The following is a 21,470-nucleotide window of genomic DNA, read 5'->3' as shown; positions in this document are numbered from 1 at the left end:
GATTATAGGGAGTCTGTTGTCCTATGATGTGGTCAGTGCGATGTTCTGAGCAAATGCTTTTTTCCTTTTGCTTTCTTTTTAAAACTATTTAGAGTAATGTGTGAAATTTTATAAATTGTTTGTTTCCTAGTGTTTAAAAAGTAGGCAAGAAATAAATGCCTTCCTGCCCTATTAATTTAGGCACCCTGTTATAAAATTACCCTCATAAAGTGTATGTATATACCTGTAATTTATGAAGCATTTATATAATCATGTCTTTGCCCATGCTCTGCTGCAGAACATACCTACATGTGAGGAAACCCAGCACGTATCCCTCAGGTTAAGCAGAATGGAACCTTACTGCTTTTTAGGGTCCTGCTTGGTATTTGTGACCTGGATTGACCATTGTTGAGAATAGATACTGTGCTTCATGGACGTTTGTCTGACTCAGTATGACAATTCTGAAGTTCTTGTTGCCACTTTTCTTACTTTCACTTGCATAATTCCTGGGGTAATTATATAAAAGCCCTTTTTTGCATGAGAAATAACTTTCTATAAAGGGATAATTTTATAATTCCATGTTTAACAGGCATAATTACAGTTAGCATAGCTTTATAGGATTTAATTTTTATCATAGTGTTGATTGTTGTTGTTACCTATATTCAATGCATCTGCTGAAATACTGATGCCGCCTTACCAAGCCTATAATTGACATCCCTCTTAATACTACCATCATTGGATGAAATGAGACAGATTTTAGAAAGGACATATAGAGTGGAATTCAAACATCCAAGTAGGGATTGTGGAATTCCCATACTGTTTGCAATAGGCTCTGACAAATTGTGGAATCTTGGGTGTGATGTCAAGAGGGTTGGGAAAGCTGACATCAGGGGTGGGGGATGTGATCAGGTTGGGGCAAGGGGGCTAGCACATGAAAACCAAACATGTCAGAATTTACATCTGCCCCTACAGCAGGCATTGAGACATGCCTTTGAGCAGATGTAAATTCCAACATCCAAGCTTCACAGTGCAGACACACATTCCCTACGTGAAATAGGGAATGCATGTCTGTATTGTTGTCCTGCCCAGACCACTCACTCTTTCCACTCTCATCACACCCCCTTGCTATCTAGATGTACTTTGTTTCTCCATGTTTGAATGGCCCCTGTTCTGAAATGGCATTTATATGTTTGGGCCTCTTCAGATGTTTAAATGCTATCATTTAGATGCGGGGATGCTTCTAGAGTAAGGGTCATTGCTGTTAAGATAAGTGAAGTTTTCCACATCTTAGACAGATTGTTGGTTAATGGTTATTCATGCACAGGCTTGACCACCAACTTGCATGACCTTGATATTTTCATCACTGATTCTCAGGCCAGTCTTCCCAGCAGACTTCTCCAGAGCTGGTGGTCTGTTCCTGCAGGCTCTCTTATGTTTTCTTCTAGCGGTGCTATATCACTAGCAATGTCTTTGAGTCAGTTCTGATTATGTGGCCTGTTCAATATGTTCTGCATAACAAAGTTACTACCCAGAAGAAACAACAGTGGCAAGAGTACACAGCCTTGTCATACACCAGTGACAAAAATGAAAAACTCTAGGGTGTCCATATCTGTTTTTACACAGTAACTAGGGTTCAGATAAATGTTCTTGAATTTGTTGATTTTTTTGAAGTGCTCCAGATTGATTTCCTGTGCATGCTGTCAAATACATAGTAACATTTATTGACAGTGGCTTTTGAAACTTCACTGATGTTCCACAGTGTAAAACTTTGCTCATTGCCTGATCGCCCTTCTGTGAAAAGCTGTTTGCTCATCTCACAGGATCACATCAACAGGAAGTTGCAACTCCTTAAGCAGCACAGTCCCCTTGCTGGGGACCAATAGAAGAGTAATGCCTCTCTAGTTGCCACACTTCGCCGTCACCCTGTTTGTTATCTTGACAATCACACCTCACTTCCATTCTTCTGGGATGTATTCTGTGTGCTTATATGCATTCAATAGTCTTGCTAGTCTTTTTACCAACCCAATACCATCATACTTCAGCAGTTCCACTGGAATCTGGTCTGGTGGCCTTGTTTCTTTTCAATGCTTTTATTGCCATATCAACTTCTTCCATGATTTCCTCGTGTTTTACCCTTGATTCATCTTTGGGAGTTAATAAAAAGAAATAAATCAAAACAGAGAAAAGAAAATAAGATGATACCTTTTTTATTGGACTAGCTTAATACATTTTTTGATTAGCTTTCGAAGGGAGTGAAAGCTTTAAAATTAAATATTGTAGCTGGGTTTGGCTCATTCAGTGTTTCCCTGAAGTGCTCTACCCAATATGCAACTTGTTTTTTTGTTAGCAAAATATTTTCATTTTTATCTTTGATTGGAATGTTGGAGTTACTTCTTGCCTGTCCATTCTTTACAACTTTGATACAGAATCTCTATATCATTTTGGTTAGCTGTTTTCTCCCTTTCTCTCCAACCAGGCTTTTTGGCAATTCCTCTTAGCTTGCTGAGCCAGTAATTGTTATTTGGCTGCAGCTGTTTCCCATCCATGTGATGTTTTTGGTGGCTCCCATTGCATTTTGGCAGTTTTTCTTTTGTCTCTCAGCTGCCATGTTCTATCCAGTATCCAGCATTCCCTCTGTCTCTCCCTTCTATGCCCAATGGTCTCCTCTGTAAATTCATTAACTACTTGCTTAAATAACATCCATTATTCTTCAACATCAGTTGCATGTTGTAAAATAAAGAATTTGTCACTCAGTTTAAGACTGAACTGTTCAACACTGGCATGGTCCTTCATTTTCGCCCTTTCATATGAACATGCAGGTCTTCCTTTTCCTCTCTTTCTCTCTCTTTAGATAGAGCTTCAATGATAGTCTCACCATGTAATGGTTTGTGCTTTCTTCAGTGTCTCTGAATGTTCTGCACTGCTTGTTCACACTAATGTAATTGATTTGGAGTCTCATTTTCAAAGTACATAGACCTACAAAGTTACATGTGTCACCATGGAACTTTGTAAGTTTATGTGCTTTGAAAATGAGCACTTTGTCACTGTTGTTCCCATCTGGTGACTGCCATGCCTTCTTGTGAGTATTTTTATGGATAAAATATGTATTATCAATGCACAAGTTGTTAAATGTTCTCAGTTTTCATTAATTTCTCTTGCTTTCTTGTCAGTTAATGCATTAATGTAGCTATTGAGTAGTATGACATCATGGTTAGGAATTTTGTTAATGGTGTCATTGAAAGAACCTTTTACTGCTGCATTTGCATTTTTGGTGGTGGGCATACAATTGGATAAGAATAGTTTTGGCATGTCTTGATCGAAACCGTCCTGTGTTAGTTCTTTTATTAGTTTACTGGCTTCCATCCATCTAGCACTTTTTTGCTTCCTTGTTCAGTGTCATACCAGCCTCACAAATGTGCTGGTGCTCTTGTTCAGACAGGATGGTCGTCCCCTTGCTATACACTTTCCAGTTTCCTGTCCATCTCATTTTGCTATCCTGTAGTTGTCAAACTCTCTCAACACTTGTGCCAAATTTCCAGATGTACAGTGGTCGTACATCTGAGTTCCAATTTTGGCACTCATAATCGAGATGGGTTTTCAGGAACTGAATTTCCTTTTGGCTTTCACTCTGCCCCATCACTCAAGGGAGTGAGCTGTCATTCTTGCACTGGTCATGCTGGATTTCATTTCTTGTTTCTCTGGTAGCAGTGAATTTTATAGGGTCAGGTTGCTAGGTCAACTCCCAGCCCTCTTCCTTTCTCATCCAGGTTTGTGAATGGCAGGGGCAGCACTGAGAGCAATTGACAAATGTAAACCTTCACTGGGTTCCATACAATCTGTGGCAAAAACTTTGAATGAAATTGGATAAATAGTTCAAAGCTGATTGGGGGAGCTAGACACGATTATAAGGTCAGTTCTTCTGTAGGAGATCAGGCTGAAAATTGGCTCATTATGTCATCAGGCCCAAGTCTGCAGATGTGATTGAGCAAACAGATGACAGCTTTCTTTCTAGACCTAGGGTTGCAAAAAAAAAAAAAATGTGTTTGTCCAGCATTCTGTCAGAGTGAGTTAGAAAAAAAGAAAAGAAATAAAATTATTATCAGCATTGTTACCATGATTTGTACAGTGCATGCCATATATAAGACAGTTTCTGCTCTTAAGAGCTTACAATCCAGCAATTAAAGACAGACAAGACAAATAAAGGACTTTGATTTAAAGCAGTGAAGTGATGTCTGCCAAAAAACAAAACAAAACCAGGTGAGATTAATTAAGGAAGGGGAAAGTTTAATTGATTAAGGCAAGTAGTGATTAATGTTGTAAAACAGAATTTGCTGCAGCTCTATTAACAGCACAAGACACTAACCTGTGGTACCTCAATATTGCAGGTTAATAACTTGTTCAGTGAATATAAATATCGCATATTCCTGGACTCAGTAACACAAAGATATCAAGCTTCATGTTAGCTGGCTTATAAAGGGGCCAGTGGTAGAATAAATTAAACTCAACACCTCCAGTCATCAAATTCCCAGCTCCCCACTGGCATCAAATAATCCACCCCCCACCTTCCTTCCCTCTAGCATCAAATAACCCATTCCCTTGATCCCCTCTCCTCAATTCCCACCATTCCCAAGCATCTACTAAGGGTTACCTGGTGGCTAGTGGCTGGGCAGGAACAATCTCTAGTCACTCCTGCTCCATTAGCCGCTGGTTTCAAAATGATGCCCCTTCACCCCATTATTTGACATCTTGATCCCTAGTAGTAGTACTGCAAGATTGCTGCTAGGTGTTGAGAAGCACTGTTTTTCAGAGATGCCAAGTTACCCAGTTCCAGGCTGGAGATTTTGGGACAGTCTTGGTTTTGAACTTACTTCCCAAAGCAGTGTGAGATTTGTAGTGCCTGATCCTGCCATTTAAGTTAGTTCTTCAAGTCCCAGAATGCACCAGCATGGTATGGTCAAAAATCCAGGATTGTCCCAAAATCTCCAGCCTGGAACTGGGTAACTTGGGATCTCTGTGTTTTGAAGCCAGCAGCAAATGGGGCAGGAGTGAGTGAGGACACTAGCCATCAGGAGAGCTACTCAGTAGGTGCTGGGTAGAAGGGTTATTAATGCTGGTGGGGGAGGGGGATGGAGCGATGAAGGGTGATTGGATGCTGGTGGGTTCCAATTCAGGCATCAAACTCCTGTTAAGAAGCTCCCCAGTGGCCTGATGCTTCCAGGAAGGAAAGATAACATCAGCTTAAAGCTGGTGTTATCTTTATGTGAATAACACTGTTTGTGAGATTACATGCAAGCTGCACTATTGAACTATCATGCCTTCCATCTCATTATTATTTAGATCCCATTGCACTACAAACACATGCATTAAGTACAAATATTACATGGTTTTTGCCATTTATTAAACACTATTTGGAAGAAATAATGAGTAATTCCCATAACGAACATCAGTAACTACCTCTCCTAAAGCAGCAAGGAAAGAAGCCTCTTAGGAGCAACCAGTAGCATGGATTGATGTGAGGCAGGATAGGAGGGACCTAAGGCACAGTATAATAAGCTTCACTGTCATTAAGTGCAGTGTTACAGGTTTCGATTTTTCCACACCACAGTAACCTTACTTCCAATGCAGTAAGAGTTTTAATACTTGAAAATTTGCAGAAAAACCCATCACACTAAAAGGTTGTTTTGCCACCATTCAAATTCCACCAAATTGGGAATTGCAGCCAATATAAAAAATAACCCAGAATTTTGTGTGTGTGTGTTTTTTTTTTTTTAAACTTTCCGTTTAGCATACAATCTTTACTTCTGCTTGGGGCTCAATAAAGATTCTATGCGGGAGCAACAGAGTCATCTGTGGTAAAGTATGGCACCTTACCTCAGATGATTTGTGGCAGTCGGGCCTGATAGCAACTCCCATGTTGACATTATCTAGTCTAGGGCACCTGGGCCCAGACACTCAATACTACAGGGAGGCCTTTGACCAGAGATCTTCCGTTCTGCTTCACTCCCCACCTCCCCACCCCGACCAATAACAATAATACTTACCTGGTCCAGGAATATGTCCAGCAGCAGCCTCTCACTAGCACAATCTTCTAGAAGTGCATAGGGATGCACCACTAGGGGTCAGGCTGCCAAATTAAGCAGCGCTTCCCAAAAAGGAATGCCAGGCCAAGGATGACCACAGGGATCGGTTCTCAGGCTGGCTCATTTTAACACCTTTGTGAGTGATATTGTGGAAGGGCTGTCTGGTAAGGTTTGTCTCTTTAAGGATGATAATAGGGTAGACACCCCGGAGGGTGTGGACGGCATGAAGAAGGATCTAGCGAAGCTTGAAGAATGGTCCAATAATTTGCAACTAAGATTTAATGCTAAGAAATGCAGGGCCATGCACTTGGGCTACAAGAATCCAAGGGAATGGTACAATATAGGGGTTGAAGTGCTTCTGTGTATGAAAGAAGAGTGGGACTTGGGGGTAATTGTGTCTGATGACTTTAAGGTGGCCAAACAAGTAGAAAGATGATGGTCAAAGCCAGAAGGATACTTGGATGCAAAAGGAGAGGGATGGCCAGCAGGAAAAAAGAGGTGATAATGACCTTGTATAAGTCTCTGGTGAGACCCCATATAGAGTACTGCATGCAAGTTTGGAGACTGCACCTACAGAAAGATATAAACAGGATGGAGTTGGTCCAGAGGGTGGCTACTAAATTGGTAAAAGGTCTCTGTCATAAAACATATAGGGACAGGCTCGTGAACCTCAACATGTATATGCTGGAAGAGAGGCGAGAGAGAGAGAGGAGATATGATAGACATTTAAATACCTCAGTGGCATTAATGTACAAGAGGTGATCTTTTTTTCAAATGAAAGAAAACTCTGGAATGAGAGGGCATAGGATGAAGTTAAGAGGAAATAGGCTTAGGAGGAATCTAAGAAATTACTCTTTCACGGAAAGGGTGGTGAATGTGTGGAATGGACTCCCGAGTGGAGGTACTGGAGACGAAAACTGTGTCAGAATTTAAGGAAGCATGGGACAGGCATGTGAGTTCCCTTAGGAAAAGGAGGAGTTAGTGGTTACTGAGGAAGGGCAGACTGGATGGGCCATTTGGCCCTTATCTGCCATCATGTTTCTATCACAGGTTTACCCAACCCTCTGATCAAGTCCCCCAGTCCCCCTGATGTATCATTCAACACACCAATCCAGTCCACTCCTCAAAAGGACCTACCAGTTCTGTCACTGGTGGTCCAGTAGAAATCGAGCAGCAGTGATCCCCAGTTGCTCCTGCCCTGGACGATGCCGTATCCAAAATGGCACCCCTAGCGGTATTCTTGTGCTACTACCACTAGTGGTCATGTTTCTGTTTAAGGGGAAATGATCACCTCATGGAATTAGGGCAAGACTACTACTAGGGGTGCCATTTTGGATCCAGCACTGGCCAGGGCGGGAGCGACTGGGGATCGCTCTTGCCTGATTTCCACTGGACAACCAGGGATACAACTGATAGATCCTTTTGAGGGATGGAGTACCTTTTGGGGAGTTGGATTGGATCGGGAAGGGGATGGACGTTAGATCAGGGGATCAGGCATTGACGGCCCTCTATAATGTGGCCTTGGAGCATCGTGCAGCAGCTTTACGACCCAATGCTCTTGGACCACTGGAATACCGCTGCTTGTGAGGTGACTCACAAGTAGCATTATTCTTTTACCACAGGATTCAGCAATCCCTCGAGACTGAGATACTACAGGTTGCTGAATCTTATGGTATGTATAACAAGGTGTGGTAAAAGGCAATCTTTTACCGCACCTTGATAATTTCCCCTCTTAGTGTACTATTCTAATACACAGCTTACTGCACCAAAGTCTCAGTGAGCCAGAACTCTGATCAGGAACCTTTAATTTATTAACACTTGATGATTTGGATTGATTTGCAGATGGCATCCTACTTTGGGTACACTGTTGCAGTATCGGATGTCAACAACAATGGGTAGGTTAATAACTATATTCCTACACACTTGGATTCCTTCAATTTCAGATAAGTCATTGTTTTGTATGTGTATTACTTGTTAATATTTTATTTAAATGATAAATCTGTGCTCTTTGAAGCCTTGAATTAGACCATGTAATGTTATGTCTACATACCAATGTACACACTTTTTATGATTCACTTCACATAATTTTTTTTTGCTATATTTTTTTTGAGAACTGATTTTTGACATTTATTTTGTCTGCTGTTTCTTTGGCATAGGTTAATAACTCTGCTGTGTTATCTGAATAATTTAAAGATTATCCGGTCAGTATTCAGCTGATGGTGGTCAGTAGTTTTTTAAACACTGACCGCTGTGGGCAGAATTAGTCTCTGATATTTAGTGCCAAGGCTGTGTCTGGGCATTGGCATTGAATATTGGTTTCTGACTGGACTTGGTCAGGCTGCCAGCTCTTATGTGGGTCCCAGCCAATATTCAGCAAGAACTCCACATAAGACACTTATGCAGGTCTCAGCTGAATGTCGACCAGGATCTGTAGTGACGTAGCAAGTGGTGTAGCCACGGGTGGGCCCAGGCCCACCAACTTTGAACTCAGGCCCATCTAGCAGCACAGCTATGATGTGGCTGACAGGGATCCCCAAGCCCCACCACCTGAAGACTCCTGGCATATCTCCCTCCGCTTCTGGTGATCAGGGGTCTCTTAAATCAACTCTCCCAACCCCTGGTACCTTTTAAATCCTCCAGTTCTTTGCCAGCAGCAAGAAGTGACTCATATCCACTGCTTTCGCTGGCCCTGAGCCTTCCCTCTGATGCAACTTCCTGTTTGCGGGACCAGGAAGTTTCATCAGAGGGAAGGATCGGGCCCGGTGTAAGCAGCAGATATGAGTCACTGCTCAGTGCTGATGAAGAACTTAAAAAATACTGGGGGTATGGAGGAGTAGAGTTAAGAGATCCCCGATAGCCTGGGACAGGGAGGGGAGGGAAAGTTGCTGGTCAGAGGGCGGGGTTCTCATGCCCCCCCCCCACCCCATTTTGGTCTCAGGCTCACCCAAAACTGGGTGTCTGGCTATGTCCCTAATGAGCAGAGTGTGCATGTCCCCCCATTCACCCTTCTGACACAATCACTGACCCCTTTCCCACCCCCCCAAAATAATGACAAAGCGCCCCCTCCCCAGTTAGAACAGGCAGGTAGGCACCAGCAATTCACACGGGCATGAAGGTTTCCTGCGCATTTAAATAATTTTGAATATTGACTCCTACTTTTTTAACAAGTTGTTTTATCATTGGCCCCACAGCAAAATCTGTTCTGTCTGTTTTAGCCATGTTTCCACACAGTTGCAAAAATTTATAAAATTGCCTTTAATAAATAAAACGCAGATAAAAAGGGAAATCAAAACTACGCAGAAAACCAATTTCAATACAGAAATGTCCAGACATGATGTAAGAGAGTTCTGTACCAAAAACACAATTTATTATTTAAAAGCAATTTTTTTCCATAGGGGCAGAATTTAGAAGAAAATAGTGTTCTCCGAGGACAAGCAGGCTGCTCTATACCCACATGTGGGTGACATCATCTGATAGAACCACTATGCGGACACTGAATCGCTAGTACTATAAGTTCTAGCAGTGTACCACCATGCATGCACTGGTACCTTCCCACCCGATGCTCAAGTGTGGGTTCCTCAGTCTGTTCTTTTCCTCGAAGCTGAGCGGATGAGTTTGCATAGTCTTCTCATGCTGCTATTTTTGAAATAATTTTTTGCTATCTCGAGTACCTTCCCTTGCAGGTAATCATCTTGTTTTATTTAATGTCTTCTGTTTTCCCTTCTTTTTATTTTCCCAGTTAAGTACATAAGTATTGCCACACTGGGACAGACCAATGGTCCATCAAGTCCAGCATCCTGTTTCCCAAAGTGACCATTCCAGATTACAAGTACCTGGCAAGATCCCGAAAAAGTTCAGTACATTTTATGCTGCTTATCCCAGAAATAAGCAGTGGATTTTCCCCAAGTCAATTTAATAATGGTCTGTGGACTTTTCCTTTAGGAAGTCATGGAAACATTTTTTTTAAACCCCGCTAAGCTAACTGCCTTTACCACATTCCCTGGCAACGAATTCCAGTTTAATTACACGTTGAGTGAAGAAATATTTTCTCTGATTTGTATTAAATTTACTACTTTGTAGCTTCATTGCATGCCCCTAGTATTTTTGGAAAGAGTAAACAAATGATTCACGTCTGTCCGTTCCACTCCACTCATTATTTTATAGACCTCTATCATATCTCCCCTCAGCCATCTTTTCTCCAAGCTGACGAGCCCTAGACACTTCAGCCTTTCATCTTAGGGAAGTCGTCTCATCCCCTTTATCATTTTCGTCGCCTTTCCCTGTACCTTTTCTAATTCCACTATATCTTTTTTTGGTTTCCTTTCTTTTTCACGAGAGGCTCGGCGATCCACAGCCCCGATCTTTTTTTTTGAACACTCCTCTTTTTTATTTGTTCAAGATTGAGGAGTTTAATTTAGCCAAAATTATTATTTTTTTCAATGTCCCAGAAGGCTCCCAGTGGCTTTAAGTGGTGCACTAAATGGCGCTACCGTGTTTTTTTCTTTCATGGACCCACACAACTGGTGCATTGGGTCAATTCATGATCCCTCAATCTGTGATCTTTGTCTTCCTTTACAGGCCAGGACACGGAGAGCGCAATTGGATCAACAGGAGAAGCTTTTTGGCTCTTTAAAGGCCGGACCATCGCCTTTGGTACCGGCGACATCGACCTCCATGGCTGCTCCGACATCAGTAACTACTGAGAGTGCAACATCATCAAGTGGGTCTATCTGTCTCAATACTGGGCACTGTTAGCAGGCCCCGGGACTGGTCAGCCTCAGACCTGACACTGGGGAGACGCTTAGATTCGGCAGTTCATCAGGGGGAAGCCCCAGATGCATAAGTGTTGGTCCTCCTTGACACATGGTTCTAGGAACACCATGGAATCGGACTCTCCAATACCTGAGAACTGCCAGGATCAAGAGGAGTGCACCCCCTCTTTGGAAGAGGGGCCAGTGCACTAGTAATCAAATGGCCAGGTCACTGTCACTGGTTTGGCACCAATAACTTTGCAGGCTGCCTCCGCACTGGCTTCCATGCCTTTGCCAATGCCCACCCTCGATGAGTGGTTCTGGAGTATGCTCTGAGAAGAGTTGGCACAGTTGATGAAGGTGCTTCCACTTTGGCATCAAGGGTGCTTGTGACCTCAGTGAAGCAACCCCAGTCCCTCTCCAAAGCTCTACCGATACCGGTGCTCAAATCATTGACAGCGGTACCTCTCGGTGCTCCAGCCAAGACCTGAGCAGGCAATACCCCCTCTGACATTGGGGGAGGAAGCTTCCCTGGAGTCTGAGAGAAAGGCTGCACCTCAACGCTCCTCAAAGTGTGGACATTGTTCCACTAGATCGAGGCCAGTGCAGGCCCAATCTTCTGATCCTCAAGAGGAAGAGGAGTCTGACTGGGACTGCTCATGGGAATCAGACACAGATCCATATTACTTCTCGGAGGAGTCATATGGAATACCATCTGATCCCTCACCTCTTCAAGATAGGTGGAAATCTTCTCCAGAGGCACTCTCTTTCACTGGTTTTGTCAGGGAGATGGCTGCAGTCATCTCATTTAAATTGGAGACAGAGGATTAGCCCATGGTAAAGATGTTATCTGTCTTGGGCTATGTCTCCTCCTAAGGAAGGGGTCACTGTACCATTGCACCCTATCCTTAAGGATGTACTGATGAGGAATTGGGAATCTCCCCTCTTAGTGCAGGTAGCACCCAAGAAGGTGGGTATGCAGTATTGCATACAGAAGGCTTCCGGATTTGAGAAGGCCCAGTTGCCTCATCACTCTCTGGTAATCGAATACGCTTTTAAATGAGCTAAGAGCTCTTTGTCTCACACCTTAGCACCCCGGGATGAGAGACCAGAATCTTAGACTCATTTGAGACGAAACCCTTTCAGTCCTCGATGCTCGTTGCCCGCTTCCAGTCCTACCAGCTCTACACGAGCCTTTACTTGGAGTCTTTGGTTACTAGTACACTTAGTTTGGCGGATTCTCTCCCTACAGAGCAGGCCACCGAGCTTTGCCAGTTGGTCAATAAGAAGATGGAGTGTTGGCATTATTTGACCAGGGGTGCTAACAACACCTTTGATATTGCATCCAGACTGTCTGGAATGGGTGTGGGGATGCACAGACTCTCATGGTTTCGTGTCTCTGACCTTGACTGTTCAGGAGAGGTTGGCAGATGTGCCCTGCCAAGGGGACAACTTATTTGGAGAGAAAGTGGAAGAGGTCGCGGACCTCATCAAAAGACACACAGATACTATCCACACTCTCTCTCGGCAACCTCCATCTGCATTTTCTTCAACAAGAAGATTTTTGACTGGGCAGAGGTGCAGATCCTACTACTTTCAAAGCAGTAGGTACCAGCCTTCTGCTCATTCTATTCAGGTAGCTCAGGGCCCCCATCCTAGGCCTCACCAGCCCCAGCCTCAGAAGTCCCAGATGGCTCCCCAGTCAAAGCAGGGCATGGGCTTTTGACTGGCTCCAGAAGAGCATAGCCGCACAAATAGTTTCTATCCAGATGACCAACTGGTCGGAGGGAGACTCACTTTTTACCACCACAGATGGCCCTTTATAATGTTCGACCAGTGGGTGCTTCAAATAGTCCATCATGGTACACTCTAAATTGACATCAACAACCTCCAAATTGCTCACCGAGAGCATCTTACTTCAGCTCTCAGCACAAGCAAGTACTTGCACAGGAAATCTTCGCCCTTCTGCAGGCCCAAGTGGTCGAACCCGTACCACAAGGGAAGGAGGGGCAGGGATTCTATTCCAGGTATTTTTTTGTGATCAAGAAAATGGGGGGGGGGGGGGGGATTCTGGCCCATCCTAAACCGAAGGGCTCTGAACAAATGTCTGATGAATGAAAAGTTTAGAATGATTCACCTAGGCACCCTACTTCCTCTCATTCAGGAAAACGATTGGCTATGCTCTCTGGACTTAAAGGATGCCTATATCCATATTTTGATACTTTCCAGTCACATGGAGTATCTCAGATTTTGAGTGGGGAAACACCTCTTCCAGTATCACGCTCTGCCAATTGGCAAAGTGCCTGCCCCTAGAGTTTTCACCAGGTGCCTGGCAGTAGTCATAGCATATCTACGCAGACTGGGAGTGTATGTGTTTCCTAACCTGGACGATTGGCTGGTCAAGAACACATCTCAGGAGGGGGCAAATGAGTCAATGCAGTTGACTGTTCAGGTACTAGGGCTACTGGGGTTTGTCATAAATTATCCCAAATCCCATCTCATTCTAGTACGACAATTGGAGTACATAGGAGCCTGGCTAGACACAGCGCAGGCTCGGGCTGTCAGGATGCGGTAGGTATGTGGCAATGGGCTCTCCTTCACAGGATGAGTCTCCATGCTGTTTATCTTCCCGGCAAAAGCAATTGCCCGGTGGATAGACTGAGCAGGGTATTGCAACCGCACGAGTGTGTGGGATCAAATCACATTTTACCAGGCCTCAGGAGATATCTAGCAAAGAGTGAGAAGCCTGAAGAAACAAATTAGCACTCTGGGATATTAGATCAGGACCTCTTACTCACAATCCAGTTCATGAAAACAGTCCTAAAGTATAAATACTAAGAGTAATAGACACAAGGTTCAAACCTTATTATAAAAACAGAGAGCTGTTTATTAGACAGTACTGGCAGCAATGGCAGATATATTCAGAGACAATAGATTATGCAAAATCTCCCAATATGATGGTAAGGTAATTTAAGTATCTGTCAGGGGAGTTAATGATAACACACACTACTACCTAATCCTGAAGTTATTAGGATACCTAACTGCCAAGTACTACCAGGCACTGCGGAGCAATTGAACCTGACAAGATGATAACACTCATGACCTCTAGATCCGCAGTAGTCAGGAACTGATTATGGTCCAAGATCAGGAACTCAGACAGCAAGTGAACTCTTCCCAGCTGGGCAAGAGTAAGCAGGAAAGTGATGCCACAGATTAATGAGCATTTATCCTGTGGATGGCTTGGAGCCAGCTGATACTAGCTAGCTGATAACAGCTTCAAGGAAGGGGATCATGTACCCTCTCCTTGGGTCTTGGTGCCAGGTTGACAGGAACATGTTGACATGGTGTTCTCCATTTTTGTGTCCCTGGGCCTAGGAACCAGGCCTTCACCATTCTGTATGTTATTGTTCTGTCCCAAGTACAGTAAATAAAAGTTGTGAACAGTTGTTTTTCCTTTGTCAGTCTGGATGTCTCCGCATTGTCCTTGAGGCCTTCAGTATGAAGCCTCTGCATGAGAGCTGACAATGGTCAAGTCTGAAATAGGCTCACAATGTAGAATAGTGCTTCATGGTAATGCTCTATGTAGGGCCTTCTTTTGTCCCTATAAGTGGTCTCTTAACATGGGTGTAGCCTGTAAGATCTTCCGAGAGTGGGGCACTCCATCAGTGGATCTTCTTGCCACTCATTTCAACAGCAAGGCCCCTCAGTTCTGCTCCAGGCTTGGATCACATGGCAGACTAGCGTCAGATGCCATTCTCCTATATTGGGGAAGAGGACTTCTGTATGTGTATCCTCCTATACCTCTGATAGAGAAGAAATTGCTGAAACTTGGACAAGACTGGGGCACCATGATATTGATCGCTCATCATTGGCCGTGACAGATATGCTTCCCTCTTCTTCTGGACTTGTTTTCACAAGATCCGTGGAGATTGCACTGTTTTCTGACCTCATCACACAGAATGAGGGGTCCATTCTGCATCCCAGCCTCAAATCCCTGGCCCTCATGCTTGGATGTTGAGAGCGTAGAACTTGAATCGCTTGGATTGCCATAATGATCGGAATGATCACACTAAAAATTGGGAATATCAGTACACACTTAAAATGAAACTAAAGACAAAAATATCTTTGGAATACCAATCACACAGTTAGTAAGTATAATAATCTCATGATTTAAACACTTTAAAAAGTGTTTAAAATACACAGTGCAAAGAAAAGGTCCATTGACCTTTTTGTGTAAAGAGCAGGCTGGAAGCCACAAACATCAGTTCAAATAATGGAGTGGAGTAGTGGCCTAGTGGTTAGAGCACCAGTCATGAAATCCAGAGGTGGTTAGTTCAAATCCCACTGCTGCTTCTTGTGATCTTGGGCAAGTCACTTAAGTTTGATTGTGAATCCTCCTGCAACAGAGAAATATCCAGTGTACCTGAATGTAACTCACCTTGAGTTATTAATGAAAAAGGTGTGAGCAAAATCTAAATAAATAAATATACAAGTGATGGGCAACACCCAAGCTAGAACTGTGCTCTTGCAGTCTTCCAGGAAAGACTCCACTAGGATGTGTTACTCTTTTAAATGGATGTGAGGGAAGGGCCTTAGATCCCTTCTCTTGCCCTACACAAAATCTGCTTGAGCACCTCCTGCACCTTTCTCAGTCTGGTTTAAAAACCAACTCTGTAAGGGTTCATCTTACTGCAATTAGTGCTTATCAGTGTATAGGAGGTGAGTCCATCTCTGTACAGCCTTTAGATGTTCGCTTCATGAAAAGTTTGTTTTTGACAAAGCCGCCTACCAAACCTCCAGTTGTGTCATGAGATCTCAACATAGTCCTCACCCAGCTGATGAAAGCTCCTTTTGAGCCTCTGGATGCCTGCCATATGAAGTTTTTGACCTGGAAAGTTGTGGCTGTCACAGTTGTGGCCGTGCCCTTGTGTGCAGACCTACTGTTTCTCGGTATCTAGCTCTGTGACCTCTCCAGTCTGCCTTTTTCCCTATTGTTCTTCTTCCTGTAAGCCAAGCCTCACTTTGGTCTACTACTACTACGCTTCATTTCCTACTTGTGACATCAGCAGCCTACTCCTTTATAAGGACCCAGGGAGCTTTCCTACATTGCCTTTGCAAGGGGTCTCTTAATTTGCCTCTGTATAGGTCATATCCCTGCTTGGCTTTGTTCCTGAGTCTTGCTCCTGAAGGTCTGTTCTGTGTTTCCCTGAGTCTTGTGTTTCAATGCTTTATTTTGTTTCTGTGAGTTTGCTTTTGAACCTTGATCCTGAAGGCCTGGCTCTAGAGCCACACCCTGCCCTTGGTGTCTGTATCGGTTTGACTTCCCTTGACTTCTGCTTTTAGTCTAGCCCTGATTTTGACTCTTGCTATAGTTAAGCTCCATGTTTAAGCCAATCTCTGTGTTTAGCCAAGCTCTGTCCCTGTTTTCTGTTTACCCTGTTCTGTTTCCTGCTTGTGTAGTTCTTGTCTGTTAATTCAGAGAATTTGTAGAAGCCAGCATTGGCCCTAATTACCTCACTGCTATGCTGCCTCTCAATCTGCCTGGCCATTCCCTTCCAGCTGTGGATGCTGGTAAGCACATTGATTCGTTGTTTGTTTGTCTTCCCTTAGTCTGCTTAATCCTTTGCCTGCTATGTTTGCTTCCTGGCTCTTGAGCTCTGTTTCTGCTAAGTTCTGTTCCTGTTGTGTGTTTGAGCCAGGTTCTGCCCCTGCTATGTGTTTGATCTAGTTTCTGTCCCTGCTCTCTGTCAAGCCATGTCCATTTCAGACTCCTGTTCCAGTGAAGCCAAGTCCCTTTCAGATCCTGTTCCAGTGAAGCCAAGCCCATTCCAGAATCCGGTTTCAGCCAAGCCAAGTCCATTCCAGAAACCTGTTCCAGCCAAGCCTGTTTGAGAATCCTGAATCCTGTTTGAGAATCCTGTTCCAGCCAAGCCTGTTTGAGAATCCTGAATCCTGTTCCTGCCTTGTTTATTGTCTTGCTTCTGTTATTCTTGTTGCCTAGCTCCTACCCTGTCTTGCCTGTCTAGGTGTGCTTTGTCTTGTCTCTTTCAGTCTAGTCCTGTCCGGATCTAGTCCTTGCCTTGTCCTTGTCTTGCCCTTTTCTGGACCCAGTTTTAATCTACTTCCGTGTTTTGCCTTGTCTTGCATTTCTGGGTCCCAGTCCCAGTTTTAATCCAGTTCCGAGTCGTGCCTTGTCCTGTCTGGGTTCCAGTTCTGGCCCTTTGCCTTCTTTTCCTTGCCTCGCCTGGATCCAGTTCTTGTGTTGTCCATTGTGTTTAGTTCCCTCTGTCCTGCCTTGTTGATTCTGTTTATCCTAGTCCAGTCTGTTCTGATTCCTGCCTGTGCCAGGCCCAGTGATTTGTCTGCCAAAGCTCCGGCTTTAGTACAAGGGCTCATCATTCCTGACAGTTGTGACAGTGGCGGTCATTTCAGCTTGCAGAGTCAGTGAGCTCCAAGCCCTAGTAGCTCACCAACCATATATTAAATTTCAACATAACAGAGTAGTCCTCCACACACATCCCAAGTTCCTTCTTAAGGTCATGTTAGAGTACCATCTTAACCAGTCAATTGTTCTTCCAACATTTTTCCCCAGACCTTGGGCCTATCCTGGCGAAAGTGTACTACATATTTTAGACTGCAAGCAAGCCTTAGCCTTTTTTCTAGAGCGGACTAAAGTCCATAGACACTCCACCCAGTTTTTCATTTCTTATGACCCCAACAGGTTGGAGGTGGCCATCAGCAAACACACACTTTCAAATTGTTTATGCCTAGGCTGGGCTGACTCTTGAAGGACATGTCACGGCTCACAATGCCAGAGCCATGGCTGCGTCAATTGCCCATCTCAGATCAACCTCCATAGAGGAGATTTGCAAGGCTGCAACATGGTCTTTAGTCCACACATTCACATCCCATTACTGTTTGGATTAGGACACAGCTAACAGGGTGCCTTTGCAGTTAGTAGGTATTAATTTTCTTGTTAGCAATCTAACACAGAAGAGGGTGTGGCAAAGGTAATGACTGCACCTCACAGTTAAGGTGAAAAGTTACTGCATTTTAGGGTTCATTTTCAAAGCACTTAGACTTGCAAAGTTCCATAGGTTACTATCCTGCTTATAATCGAACGAGAAAAACGCCCAAGTTCCGACCTAAATCGGGAGATGGGCGTTTTTCTCACAAAAACAAATAAAGCGGTATAATCGAAAGCCGAACTTTGGACGCTTTCAACTGCACTCCGTCGCGGATGCGGACAAAGTTGACGGGGGCATGTCGGAGGCGTGGTGAAGGCGGAACTGGGGCGTGGTTATCACCCGAACAGAGATGGGCGCCTTTCGCCGATAATGGATACGTTTGTAGCTAGAATTTAGGGCACTTTTCCTGGACCCTGTTTTTTCACGAATAAGGCCCCAAAAAGTGCCCTAAATGACCAGATGACCCCCAGAGGGAGTCGGGGATGACCTCCCCTGACTCCCCCAGTGGTCACTAACCCCCTCCCACCACAAAAACATGATGTTTCACAACTTTTTACTTTCACCCTCAAATGTCATACCCTCCTCCCAAGCAGCAGTATGCAGGTCCCTGGAGCAGTTGTTAGGGGGTGCAGTGGACGTCAGGCAGGTGGACCCAGGCCCATCCCCCCCCTACCTGTTACAATTGTGCTGCTTAATGCTTAGTCGTCCAACCCCCCCAAACTCACTGTACCCACATGTAGGTGCCCCCCTTCACCTCTTAGGGCTATAGTAATGGTGTAGACTTGTGGGCAGTAGGTTTTGAGGGGGATTTGGGGGGCTCAACACCCAAGAGAAGGGTGCTATGCACCTGGGAGCTCTTTTACCTTTTTTTTTTGTTTTTGTAAAAGTGCCCCCTAGGGTGCCCGGTTGGTGTCCTGGCATGTGAGGGGGACCAGTGCACTATGAATCCTGGCCCCTCCCACGAACAAATGCCTTGGATTTATTCGTTTTTGAGCTGGGCGATTTCATTTTCCATTATCGCTGAGAAGCAAAAACGCCCAGCTCACACCTTGGCGAATAACACATGGGCGTCTATTTTTTTTTTTAAATACGGTTCACTCCGCCCCTTCACGGACCCGTTCTCGGAGATAAACGCCCATGGAGATAGGCGTTTCTGGTCGATTATGCCGCTCCATGGGGCTCATTTTTGAAAGATAAAAATGTCTAAAAAGTGTCATAAAGTACCATTTGGATGGATTTCTTCTCAAAACACCCAAATCGGTGTTTTCAAAACCTGTTGTGTAGAAATCTAAATATGCATTTTGTCTGCAGTGGGATTAGGACATGCCTAACATGTGGACATTTTGCAGCCATAATGGAAGAAAATCAAAACGTCTAGGTGAAAACATCATAATTTTGGTCTAGACCTGTTTTTCTAACAAATAAGACATAAAGAGATGCCCTAAATGACGAGATGACCACTGGAGGGATTCAGGGATGAACCCCCCTTACTTCCCCAGTGGTCACTGACCTCCTCCCACCCCAAAATATGTAACTAAAAATAGTACTCACCAGCCTGTATGACAGCCTCAGATGTTATAGCCAGGTCTATTAGAACAGCATGCATATCCCCGGAGTAGTGTAATGGTGGATGCAGGGCACTGTAAACAGGTGACCTAGGCCCATACCTCCCCCAACCTGTTACACTTGTGGTGGAAACTGTGAGCCCTCCAAAACTCACCAGAAACCCACTGTATCCACATATAGGTGTTCCCTTCACCCATAAGGGCTACTGTAGTGGTGTACAGTTGGGGGTGGTGGGTTTTGGAGGGCTGAGCAGACAAGATAAGGGTGCAATGGTGAGATGTGTAACTGGGAGCATTTATATGAAGTCCACAGCAGTGCACCCTAGGGTACCCCCTTTGCTCTCCTGGGATGTCGGGAGGGGGGGGGGTGGTCAGTCTGCTAAACATGCTGGCTCCTCCTACATCCCAATGGATTGATTTTGTGTGTTTTTAACTTGTGTGTGTGTTTTTTTTTTTTAATGGCCTAAAAAGTGAAAATGCACAGAGACAAAACGTTGTTCAAAACAGTATTTAAAAAAAAAAAAGATGTTTTTCTTTTTTCAGAAATGGGTATATTTCCTATTTGAATTTGGTACATTTAGTGCAAAACATCCAAAGTCTGACTTAGATGCACTATCAAAAATGCCCCTCTATGTAATTTAAGTCTTAGTGCTTTGAAAAATGCCTTAATATCTGTTACCATGGCAGATAATACAGTTAACTCTAATTCATGATATGTAGCTAACCTCATCGTGATATCTGCCTTTTATTTCTATTGCATTAACTGAATGAGGTTGTTGAGAATGCCCCCAACAGTTTATGCAGAGGCTTTGCCGTTACTGTGCATTAATTTTGTCTTGCTATGTGGTGACTGCAAAATCTCACTGCAAGTTAATAAATAGGCCCCTGGATAATTGAACCCCTCTTAAACATACCAAAAAACTAATTTGAGACATGATATTTTAAGTATCCACACTCTTTCAGCTGACCTCCCACTCCCAATAGACTTGTAGTTGGGCTTTTATATTTCACCTAGGTAGCTGCCTAGTATGTTCCTGGGATCAGAGTAATCTCTGTACATTAAGTAGTTGGGACCAGGGCTGGGGCTGGAGGTTGGAAGCAAATACCACACAAACTATTTTCTTCATTCGGTCAATAAACCAGACTGTGGGGCAGGTAGGTCAGATTGTAGCTCCCAAGAGGTCCAGAGGTACTCTTACACCTACCCCCAGCCCTAGGCCATTTAGCCCTCTCTGATATGCTTTCAACAGAGACCGACACCCAGTATCTGGAAAAATATAGAGGTTTATTTATCTTGACCAATAAATGCTAATACATTACAAATTCCTAATAATGGTTCAGTTATAATTCCTATTGCTAATGTCCATATTCTAGATAAACACTTAAGAAAAAAAAATTGAATAGCAACTGTTCACTAACAAGATTATATAGGATACCAATTGGCTCAGCTCACATTAATAAGAAAAACAAAACACTTCTTATCTATCCCAGAGTAGCAGAAGAATTATAAACACCTTACAATCTTGTGCAGTGGTGGCTTTTGCTAGAGGAAACCTTGTCCCAGATGCAGCTGCAATCCCTCATGAAGCGATGTTGTTCTTTCTGCTCCAGCTGACAAGAGGTGGCAAGCTGAAGGAGTCCATAGGGTGAGCAAGCAAGGTTGAAAGCATGAGATCGAGTTTTTTTAGAAAGTTACTTAGTTGTCTCTTCCATTTCCAACCAGCCATTGTTATCTTTCAGTTGCCTGGCTGTTTGCATGGTCTCTGTAAAGAATGCCTGTGATTGGTGGCATGTACTTCCATCACACCAATACAGCCAACTGGATAAGTGCTTCTCAACATGGGACAATGTCTCTGATATCCTCATGACAAACGTTTTCTAGGAATGTCATGTTTGCGCGTGATTGGTAGTTCTGCTCAGATAATGACTGCCTGAAACAGTGGTGTGCTGGTAAATGTTTTACAATGGGCTCTCTCTCTCTCTCAAAAAAAGAAAACTTTATTATACATTTTATTGGTACAAGGTACAGTGTAGCAACCATTTTACAAATAATATTAAAATATACACTATTCTTTACTGTAAATTCCACATGGCCATGCAACCTCTCAAAACTCACCCCTGTGTGAG

The 21,470-nt window shown here is 43.8% G+C and overlaps 1 protein-coding gene across 2 annotated transcripts in view; it reads left to right on the top strand.

Annotated features, from left to right (window-relative positions):
* The window catches only part of ITGA8 (integrin subunit alpha 8), a 521,482-nt gene that overhangs the window by 172,985 nt on the left and 327,027 nt on the right, over positions 1–21,470 (top strand). For both annotated transcript variants that reach the window (XR_003941853.1, XM_030199982.1), the window contains exon 11: positions 7,902–7,954. Coding sequence is in view for 1 of the 2 variants with exons in the window: in XM_030199982.1 (XP_030055842.1) it covers positions 7,902–7,954 (53 nt within the window). In the remaining variant the exon portion in view is untranslated. The remainder of the gene's footprint in view (positions 1–7,901; positions 7,955–21,470) is intronic.

This window comes from Microcaecilia unicolor, chromosome 1 (genome assembly GCF_901765095.1).
Source record: "Microcaecilia unicolor chromosome 1, aMicUni1.1, whole genome shotgun sequence".
Classification (NCBI taxonomy): domain Eukaryota; kingdom Metazoa; phylum Chordata; class Amphibia; order Gymnophiona; family Siphonopidae; genus Microcaecilia; species Microcaecilia unicolor.
The sequence above is the reverse complement of the archived record's forward strand: the minus strand, read 5'-3'. Positions and strand labels throughout refer to the sequence as shown.